This window comes from Notolepis coatsorum (assembly GCF_963971535.1).
Source record: "Notolepis coatsorum genome assembly, chromosome: 7".
In the NCBI taxonomy this organism is placed as follows: Eukaryota; Metazoa; Chordata; class Actinopteri; order Aulopiformes; family Paralepididae; genus Notolepis; species Notolepis coatsorum.
This window is the reverse complement of record NC_140171.1, coordinates 27,616,269-27,627,448: the sequence shown is the minus strand read 5'-3', so window position 1 is coordinate 27,627,448 and position 11,180 is coordinate 27,616,269. Positions and strand designations below refer to the sequence as shown.

At 48.2% G+C, this 11,180-nt stretch overlaps 1 protein-coding gene across 1 annotated transcript; it reads right to left on the bottom strand.

Moving 5' to 3' along the window:
* Positions 1-683: 683 nt before the first annotated feature.
* On the bottom strand, positions 684-2,160 carry LOC311232390 (uncharacterized protein). The gene is made up of 4 exons (XM_084319174.1): positions 2,101-2,160; positions 1,895-1,984; positions 1,701-1,760; positions 684-1,043 (listed from the first exon to the last, which is right to left on the bottom strand). Exons 2-4 carry the CDS (start codon positions 1,946-1,948, stop codon positions 759-761), a joined length of 399 nt encoding a protein of 132 aa, XP_084175300.1. The 5' UTR covers positions 1,949-1,984; positions 2,101-2,160; the 3' UTR covers positions 684-758.
* Between the last annotated feature and the right edge of the window lie 9,020 nt (positions 2,161-11,180).

Here is an 11,180-nt window from a genome sequence, read left to right as displayed (position 1 = left end):
TGATGGATTAAAAACACACAACAAGGATCCAAAGGATAACATGTCTCTTTGGAATTGAATCCTTCCTCTGATGTCGTCCAGTTTGTTCTCGATTGATTGCACATTGGCCAACAATATGCTGGGCAATGGCGTTTTGTGTCTCCTGGATCGCAGTCTCTCGGACACCGGCTCTCTTTCCTCGCCATCTGCCCCCTTTCTTGCGTGGGCCGCAGCCCAGGATCTCGGCAGGCCATTGTTGTTCTTCGGCGAGCCGATCCAGAGAGCAATCCAGTTGGTGAGTGTAACCTAATCCAATGTCTCTAAGTGACTGACGGTCATATACATTAAATGCAATCACAGTTGGTACATTAAAAACTAAAACTATAAAAATGTACTAAATTAAGCACATCTCGACGGAGCACACAGATAGGCTGCCGGACACTGCGGCACCATTTTGTAACACCTGTCCCAACGCTTTAATTACAAACCAAATTCAATTGTACAAGACAGTTTATAGTTTTGGGATATATGTGAGATTGTGGATACAATGAATCAGCTTTGTTTTTTAGGAGTGTTCCTTTAAAGCTATCTTAGCAAGGTGACCTTTGCAAAGGAGATCTTAGATTTCAAAAGGACTAACCTGAACACAAAGAAGTTGATATATGATTTTAAAAAACAACAAGAAGTCTTCTTATTCTCTTAAGTCATTTATTGATCCAATTTCAGACAATCAAAACATGATATGAACAAGTCGAATGCGAGATTCCATCTCACTTTCTTTAAGGAGGAGGGGGGGGAGGAGGAGGGGGAGGGGGAGGAGGAGGAGGAGGAGGAGGAGGAGCGGCGGCGGCCAGGCTGGCCAGAAGGAATGGTAGTATTGCCAGCAGGCCAGAGCCGGACTGGATAGGTGGAGGTGCCGGGACAACAGGTCGCGGAATGGGAACAGGGTAGGGGATATAGCCTCCATAACCTCCGCCTCCATAACCTCCACCTCCATAACCTCCAAAACCTCCATAACCTCCATAACCTCCACCTCTATAGCCTCCATAGCCTCCGTAGCTTCTCTGGAACAATAAGAGTGAAATACATTTTAGAATTATTTTAAGAAATATTTAAGAAATGGTGATGAATAGAAGGCTGCCTCTCTTAGTTGAATAATCAGTTGTTGGCTTCTTAGAAGAGTAATATATTTTAGTCAATTTGTTTTCTTGTGTTTTTTTCATGCTTAATGAGTTAGGCTATTTCTTGGGAAATGAAAAGCACATCTCTAGCATAATTATGTTGCTCACAATATGTTTTGGTAGGCCGTCTAAAGGGGAGGTTTATATTCTAGCATTTCTAGAAGGTCTAAAGCAGAATTAAAGTCACATTAATTTACATTACATCACGGATTGGAAGGTTCTCTCTCTGATTTCTAGCTTTAGGAGAGAGTGGTGCTTGTTCACAAATACTGACTGGGGAGGAACAACTTTCATTATATCATTTAACAATTGTTACTGTATCAATTTGCAAGACAAAAATTATTAAATGAAATCAACTAGTAATGAGTTGACAAAATCATATGACCATTAGTTGACTAATAATTTATTTAGACAAAGACACACTAGTTGTCACACTAGTCCAAACAAATACATTTATTATCAGACAAAACTTCATTCACAAGAGTTACACCCAACAGATGTGACATAATTTAGTGTGGGTGATAGAACTGTGATACTGACCTGTGAACTCTCTGAACTCGAACTGTCTGAACGTTTCACCCGCTCCTTCTCCTCAGATACCTTAACAATGGAAATTTCATGGAATGAACACCATTGACATACTGTATCTGAATTGAGTGTACATTATGTAAAGTATGACCCAATTACACATTAATTAATGTCCCAGCAGGGTTTGAATGTGTGTTGACACTTACAGGAAGAGAGGAACACAGTGCCAACAAGCACGTGGTGAGGAGGAGTAGTTTCATCGCTGGAATCTATAGGTCAGCAGCTGGAATACACTCCTGTAGAACAAAAGACAAAAGGTTTAACATTCTGAAATATGGATCAAAGTAGTTCCAATATTTTATACACACATAATTTTATGAGCAGTAGTCTATTTTAGAAAACAAATGTTTACCTTGAGTCGAGGATGTATGATGGTAATAATAATTGTCACGTTGGGTGTCTGATTTGCAGTGGCTTGACATGTGTGCATGTGCTCTTTTTAAAGAAAACATCTGCCCTCCATCATCCAATCAGCTGTTAAAGATGTTGTGAGTTGATAAGTGTGAAATATGGTGAAATAATTGTGTATTTGTTGGATTATCCTAGAAATGTTTGTCCGCAATTCAGGAAAGACCTAAAGCACAGTTCATCCGTGTTTGGAAACAATGAATAGGTTTGGAAACTAGGCATGATTCATTCAGTACTGTGAGTTGCTCTTTTGTCATGAGTAACACCTCATGGACTTAGCTCCGCTTTGTTATTTAAAATATATTTTATAACAAATATATAATTTAAATATATATATATTTTTATAGCTTAGTTTATGTTCTATAGGAATTGTATATTTGTGGCTCTGTTAGCAAAGCAATGTTTTCCCACGGCTATTCAAGTTTCTTGAATCTTTAACCTGTTAAGCTGTAGCCCTATTTTCAGAAATGTTGCCTAAAGGTACATGCCTAAGTAAATGGAAGATTGCTCCACTTCTACAAGGTCAATTTGCATGGTCTTGGTATCTAGGAACATCTAGGGACCTGGGGGTATGTATTCCCAGTTTCAGAAATATTGTGTATGTTACTTGGCTTTAGTAAATTGTAATAAAAAAAAGGAGAATATGAATTATGATTTTATTTTGCATCTGTGCCGGTGAATAACACCATGAAAACATTGAGGTTCTTTTGATTATGCTCACTGAGCTCATTCAGCACCTTCTTGAGATCAAGTGTACAAATAATCTAAGCAAATGAATAAAGGGAAGATGAATAAACAGAAGGATTTGTAGATACAGTAATAAATTATAATACATTTGTATTATAAATTCATATTTAACCTTGAACTTGACCTTGACCTTATTATGGCCAAATCATACATCTATGGATAGGGAAAAGGCTACTCTTTCAAATGTCAGTATTAAATGTTTTTTTTCGATAAATTCTTATTTTCTGTAAATCTTATAAAACATCTAAAACATAGTGGCGGCTGGGTGGCGCAGCGGACTAATCGCTCGTCACTAACGCAAGAGACACTGGTATCGAATCCGGCTGTCAGCGTTGGCTCCGGCTTGGCCGGCCGTCATACTGGCTCGATTGGCAGAGTCAGCGGGAGGGAAGCCGGTGTAAACAGCGACTCCTACAGTTCGGTCGGGGCGCCTGCACAACGAGGGAAGGATCTGGAGGGAGGTAGTGTGACCTTCCACACGTTACACTCTCCCAGTGAGAGTCCGCGCTGCCAGGTGAAAAGAAGTGGTGGGCTGGCTACACATGTGTCGGAGGAAGCATGTGATAGTCTCCGCCCTCCCAGACCGACGGTAGGGGGTAGAGTGCGCAACGACCAGAAAGGGGATTGGGAATTGGCATAACGACTAACATTGGGAGGGGAGAAGAACGGAAAAAGAAGGGGGAAAAACAACAAACATATAAAACAATATGTAAAAACAAAAATATACACTTTGACTGCTGTCTGTCTGTCCGTCCTTTGCATATCTCGAGAACTGTTCATCTGATCTGCTTCACACTTGGTCTTGGTGTATTGCTGATGACCCAGGGGAGGGCATGTCCCCCAACAACACTGTAAGCAGCAATATCGGGAGCCAAGCTATTGACCCGTTCCGAATGGGCCCACGTGCCAAACGGGCATTGCACTAGATCAATGAGAAAAACAAATGAATCAGCAACCTGATATTTAACAGAAATGTCAAAGGACGGGTTAAATTTGTTTTAACCCGGGCTCTATATAAACATTGTCTACTACAGTCCATCATTTCACTAATTACTTTAGTATTGAGAAGCTTGCCTCCTATTTTAGAAAGGGACATACTGTGTGAAACCCCTGCCCCATTGGATTGATCTGGAGCCTGGTGTTTCTCTATAAAGCAATCAGTGAATGTGTGGCCTGTACTCAACACCATGCCAGAATCGGTTTAATTAAATAGGGCCTGAGTTTAAAAGGGCCTGAGGGGAAAAAAGTAAACCCGTCATTTATGTATATTACTATATTTAGTTTAGTTTAATTGAATAGGGACAGAACAGATACGACGAGAGGCAGATGTTGGTTTTCAAACAAAGCACTACTTCTTTAATTCGAGTAAATAAATGAACGTGCATACGATGGCGGATAAACAACAGGGGAGAAATCTCTGTCTCCAAAACACGTTGAATACAATTCACAATACATAGGATACTCTATACAATAATCGGGGAAAACAAAGGCGAAAAAGCAAGGTCACGCTGAATGGTAAATACGTCAAATGACGATGCTGTATATACATGATAATATAAACTCTCAACAACGAAATTCAATCAGCAATCAAAGTGACACAGCGATTCAAACACATAGCGAACAAACTTATCCTCCGTGGCAAGGAGCAATAAGGCTACACATGTAGGTATACTCACGGACAGTTTCAGGTATCGACTGACACAGGAGTTTGTGTGACACAGGAGAGAATATGAAGAGACATTTTAACGAGCCACACCAGGTACCAATGAGTGTAATTAGGACAGGTAGACCGGGCAATTACCCACCAGGTAACGCTAGAGGTTTGCTCCCTGAGGAGAGCGAACCCCAAACGTTACAGTATCCCCCGCCCCCCCGATGAACGACACCTGAAGTTCACCTGGGTGCCTCAGGATGTAGTTGGCAGAAGTCCCTAATCAGACTATGGTCTAATATGCCCTCTCTTAGGCACCCAGGATTTTTCCTCCAGTCCGTACCCCTCCCAGTCTACTAAAAACTGAAACACCCTACCCCTCTGCCGGCAACCCACGATCTTCCTTACCGTGTAGACCATTTTTCCATCAATGCTGCGGGCGGAGGGACAGGGGGGGCTGGCGGGGACATGGGCGACGTAAGGAAGGGTTTCAGGAGTGATACGTGGAAGGTCGGGTGAACCCGCATGGAGGTCAGGAGTAGTAGCCTGTACGCCACCGGGTTCACCCGCTGCAGCACCTTAAATGGACCCACAAACCGGGGAGCCAGTTTCCTGGACTCGACCCAAAGGGGAAGGTCCCGGGTTGAGAGCCATACCTTCTGTCCCGGACAGAAGATCAGGGGCGGACGGCGCTTGCGGTTGGCCTGATGCTGGGACCTGACCGAAGCCTTATGGAGTGCCGCCCAAACCCGCCTCCAGGTCCGACGACAGCGACCGATGGCCTGGACGGAAGGTACCTTTGCCTCCTTCTCCTGCTCTAGAAAAAGAGGGGATTGATATTGGCACTGAAATGGGGACAGGCCAGTGGATGAGCATAGGAGGGTGTCATGGGCATACTCCACCCATGCCAGTCGCTGACTCCACGTCGCCGGATTGCCGGAGACGTAGCACCTCAGCACACCCTCCAAGTCCTGGTTGACGCGCTCCGTCTGCACGTTGGATTGAGGGTGGAAGCCGGACGATTGGCTGACGGAGGCGCCGAGGCTGGTAGCAAACGCCTTCAAGAACCTGGAGGCAAACTGGGGACCTCGATCAGAGACCATGTCCTGCGGTAGCCCATGCACCCGAAAAACGTGCTGCACCATTAGGTCAGCCATCTCCCGGGCCGAGGTGGAGCTTGGGGAGGGCGATGAATTGGGCCACTTTAGAAAAGCGGTCCACCACCACCAAGATGGTAGTGAGGCCATCGGAGGGAGGGAGACCTGAGATGTGAGACCAAGGCTGTTTGGGGTTGGGGAAAGGCCAGAGAAGCCCCGCTGCCGGGCGGTGAGAGGTTTTGCTGCGTGCACACACAGGACAGGCTGCCATAAAGGTGTGCATATCCCCCTCTGCTGTGGGCCACCAGAACCTCCTGCGGATTAAGTCCAGGGTCCCGGCGGCCCCCGGGTTACCGGTGAGGGATGACGCATGCACCCATTGCAGCCTCCCCGGGGGGCCTCCCCCAGGATCAGGCTCCTGCCCAAGCGCTGACCTCACTACCCTATCTATCCCCCACAACACAGGAGTGACAATAAGGGCCTCTGGGATGATCGGGTGGGGTTTCTCCTCTCTGTCCATTGGGTCGAACTGTCGGGAGAGAGCGTCCTGCTTGATGTTTTTGGACCCCGGCCGAAAGGAGATGGAGAAGTGGAAGCGTGTGAAAAAGAATGCCCACCTGGCTGCGTGAATGCCACCTACAACGTAACTGTACAGAACTGCGTTTCCGCAGTTGCTCTGATTGGCCACTGACCCCACGTGACCCTACCCTATTACACGCCCCCTTATCGACGCATTGTTATGCGACGCTGCACAGCTCTTTCGCTCGCAGAACAGCTGTTTCCGTATTTATAATATTGGAAACGCTGCGCAGTGAAGCACCTCTGTATTAAATGCCGACAGCACCTCTGTATTAAATGCCGACTCATCAATCAACCAATAACAACATTAACGATAACGCCATGCTGCAATAGTCTCGCGTCTATCTGCTAACGTATTTATAATATTGGAAACGCCGTGCTGTGAAGAACCTCTACTGTCTTTAACTGTGAACAAACACAACACTCTAACTTACCATCTTTAGATAATAAAGTACTCAACCTCTACTGTCTAAAAATTGTAAAGTCAATTAACGACTGATGGCTGTTTGTTGTAGAGGGCGCGGTGGCAGACTTTGTCCAATACAGAATGCAGGAAATTAAGTCTATGTAACAAAATAAATCCTTGTACTGGGCAGCTCCTAGTAGTCAACAGGGTCAGACGGGTTGTACTGGGCAGCTCCTAGTGGTCAACAGTGTCAGACTGGTTGTACTGGGCAGCTCCTAGTGGTCAACAGTGTCAGACTGGTTGTACTGGTCAGCTTCTAGTGGTCAACAGTGTCAGACTGACTGTACTGGGCAGCTCCTAGTGGTCAACAGTGTCAGACTGTGGTTGTACTGGGCAGCTCCTAGTGGTCAACAGTGTCAGACTGTGGTTGTACTGGGCAGCTCCTAGTGGTCAACAGTGTCCGACTGTGGTTGTACTGGGCATCTCCTAGTGGTCAACAGTGTCAGACTGTGGTTGTACTGGGCAGCTCCTAGTGGTCAACAGTGTCAGACTGTGGTTGTACTGGGCAGCTTCTAGTAATCAACAGTGTCAGACTGGTTGTACTGGGCAGCTCCTAGTGGTCAACAATGTCAGAGTGGTTGCACTGGGCAGCTCCTAGTGGTCAACAGTGTTAGACTGGTTGTACTGGGAAGCTTCTAGTGGTCAATAGTATCAGACTGGTTGCACTGGGCAGCTCCTAGTGGTCAACAGTGTCAGACTGTGGTTGTACTGGGCAGCTCCTAGTGGTCAACAGTGTTAGACTGGTTGTACTGGGCAGCTTCTAGTGGTCAATAGTATCAGACTGGTTGTACTGGGCAGCTCCTAGTGGTCAACAGTGTCAGACTGTGGTTGTACTGGGCAGCTTCTAGTAATCAACAGTGTCAGACTGGTTGTACTGGGCAGCTCCTAGTGGTCAACAATGTCAGACTGGTTGCACTGGGCAGCTCCTAGTGGTCAACAGTGTTAGGCTGTTGTACTGGGCAGCTTCTAGTGGTCAATAGTATCAGACTGGTTGCACTCGGCAGCTCCTAGTGGTCAACAGTGTCAGACTGTGGTTGTACTGGGCAGCTCCTAGTGGTCAACAGTGTTAGACTGGTTGTACTGGGCAGCTTCTAGTGGTCAATAGTATCAGACTGGTGTTGTACTGGGCAGCTCCTAGTGGTCAATAGTGTCAGACTGTAGTTGTACTGGGCAGCTCCTAGTGGTCAACATTGAGTGGCTGAATGTTATCTATAGCACATGTAAGTCCAAACCTAAGAAAACTCTCCCTTTCAGTGTCTCTTTTGACATGATTCTTGTACCGGATCTCCTCTCTGGTAAACAAGAATACCCTGAAGACTCTGGCAGGAGCACTCATTCAAGGGTACTATGACTATGCTTGCACCTCATGGTACCAAAGCACCTCAAAGGCGCTAAAAACAAAATACTCCTATACTTCCTGAGTAACTTGCCCAACACTGCTTAATGGTTGTTTAAATATTTTACATGGGGCACGTATAATCAGGATTTATTTTGTTACATAGACTTAATTTCCTGTATTCTGTATCGGACAAAGTCTGCCACCGCGCCCTCTACAACAAACAGCCATCAGTCGTTAATTGACTTTACAATTTTTAGACAGTAGAGGTTAGAGGTTTTTAGACAGGGCGGGGCTAGTGCCGCTGGCAGAGCGTCCACGGCTGATCCGGTCTTCGGTGCCGTCCTGGTTCCGATCGGCGTGGTCCTGGATGTCACCGCTCCTCCTCCGGCTTCCACGTCCTGCCCGGCCTCTACGCCTGGTATGGCTACTACACTGGGTCCAGGCTCCTCATCCCCGGAGCCTACGCCACGCCTCGCAGCCGAGACCGGTCCGGTCTCCACGCCCTGCCCGGCCTCTACGCCTGATACGGCTACTACACTGGGTCCAGGCTCCTCATCCACGGAGCCTACGCCACGCCTCGCCGCCGAGATCGGTCCAGTCTCCACGCCCTGCCCGGCCTCTACACCTGGTCCGGCTGCTGTGCCGGCTCCCGGCTCCCCGTCTGGTCCAGCTCTGCATCGTGGTCGGCGTCCTGGTCCTTGCCGTGGTCTTCGCCGTGGTCTTCGACGTGGGCTGCGTTGGATCCTGCTCCGGGGGTCGTCGCCGCCGCACCGCCGCTCCAGTTCTCCGGATCCGGTCCCTAGTCCGGCTGCTGGAGGGTCTCCCGTCCGGGATCCTGCTCCGGGTCCTTACCCTCGGTTCCTGGCTCCAGGCTCCCGGATCCTGTTTCTCTCTCCACCCCCCCTCTCCGGGCCCCTGTTTCTCTCCCCGCCTCCCCTCTCCGGGCCCCTGTTTCTCTCTCCACCCCCCCTCTCCGGGCCCCTGTTTCTCTCCCCGCCTCCCCTCTCCGAGCCTCTGTTCCCTTCCCCACCTCCCCTCTCTGGGCCTCTGTTCCCATCCCCGCCCCTCCTCTCCGGGCCTCTGTTCCTGTCCCCGCCCCCCCTCTCCGGGCATCTGCGCCCGTTTTCCTCCCCCTGGCTGCTATGCCCCTCCTGGGTTCTTTCCTCGGACTCCCGGCCCCAGTTCTCCGGGTCCTCGCCCTAGTTTTTTTCCGGGGTCCCGGCCTCCTGCGTCACCCGTGTCCGGACGATATTTTCGGGGGTCTGGTAGCCCCCCGTTCGGGGGGAGATACTGTAACGCTCCAAGATCAACTCATGCCTGGGAGAGAGAATGTCCCAGGCAGAGAGTTGACAGCTGTGTCATACCGCCATCCAGCGGTCACCTTCAGACAATGCACTCAGCCCTGAACATGTTGGTTCAAATCAATAACGTCCTAATGTGGCAATTAGTGTCTTTATTACAAGTGTTGTCTGTTTAGGTTTGTTCTGTGTTAGTATTCTTATTCTGTGTTTTGGTATTTAGCCTGTGTGTGTTCTTTGATGGTTGTATTGTATTTTGTATTGTATCAGTTCTAGTGTGTCTTCCCCCAGCTGTTGATCGTTTGTAATCATTGTTAATTAGGTTGAGTATATTAGGTTGTCCTGTTCCCACTTCCTGTGTGGCGTCATACCTCCGTGTTACCCGTTCGTTTGTACCTTGCTGTCATCTGCCTTGCCCTGCTGTTGTACTTAGAGTCAGTAAGTGATATTGTATACTGTTTTTGTCATCTTTGTTTTCGTATCACAGTCCGTGTTTGTAGTTAGCGCCAGCGCCGCTTTGCCTTTTGTTTTGTATTGTTTATATCCCTGCCTTGCTCCTGCCTTGAGTTCTATATTAAAGAACACCGTTGAGAAGAGCAACCACCGTCTCCTTTATACTGTCTAACCACATATTGGGTCCTTCTTCATGCCGAATCGTAACACTTTGGGGTATTTTGGGGTATACGTTGGGGTATTTTGGGGTACTTTGGGGTACTTTGTGGTACTTTGAGGTATTTCTGGGTACTTTGGGGTATTTTCTGGTACTTTGTGGTGATTAGTAGGACCCCGTTACACAGGTCTAATTTGGAAAACACCTGAGCCCCCTGCAGAGACTTAAAGGCGGTGTCCATGAGGGGAAGGAGATAGCCGTTTTTGACCACGATAGTCTATGCGATAGACCACGATAGTCTATGCATGGCCGCTGTCCCCCATCCTTCTTAGCCACAAAGAAGAAGCCTGCGCCAGCGGGTGAGGTGGAGGGACGTATATGACTAGCGGCTAGTGCTTCCTCAATATAGCTATTCATAGACAACGTCTCTGGACGAGAGAGGGAGAACAGACGCCCGAGGTGGTGAGGTACCTGGCAAGAGGTCTATAGTGCAGTCATAAGATCTATGGGGAGGCAATGCTTTAGCCAGAGATTTACTAAACACCTCCCCTAGATCCCAATACGTGCGGGGCACCCCTGTCAGATCGGGACTGGGAAGGAGGGAAGGACCTGCAGAACAAATCCCTAACTTGGGCTGTGAGGGAATTGGGAGTCTGGTAGGCGGGAACTCGCTGGACACTGACACGGAGCCCTTCTCTAGCGAGAGCCGACCTGTCGACCAGTGAATGCAGGGATTATTTGAAGCTAACCAAGGGTGACCTAGCACAATAGGGCTGTATCTGTTCCCACTGTCCCCCTCCCACTTGAAGACACACTGGCGGCATGCGCTGTGTAATTGTACCTGAACCTAAAGGGACTGGTTCCTCCAACTCCTCTAACGGAACTTCCCACCCCCAGGCTAGGCCTTCATCCATTAGATTACCTGCTGCTCCTGAGTCAAGTAGAGCCTGAATCTACCTGATACAACACCCCCACTGTACTGTGACACAAAAATTATGTGTTGGTCGTTAAACCCAGAGGGTAGATGCCCACCCGCTAATACCCCTCCCAATACTAATGGGCTGCCCCGTTTCCCAAGGTCCCTGGGCAGGTGGCATAACAATGACCCCTGCGACCACATAGAAAGCAGTGTCTCTCCTCCAGCCACCGCCACCTCTTAGTGCTGGAGAGCTGTGATGCGCCCAGTTGCATGGGCTCGTCTGACGTGTTCCCCTCCGGGAACCAGTGAGTCGTCTCC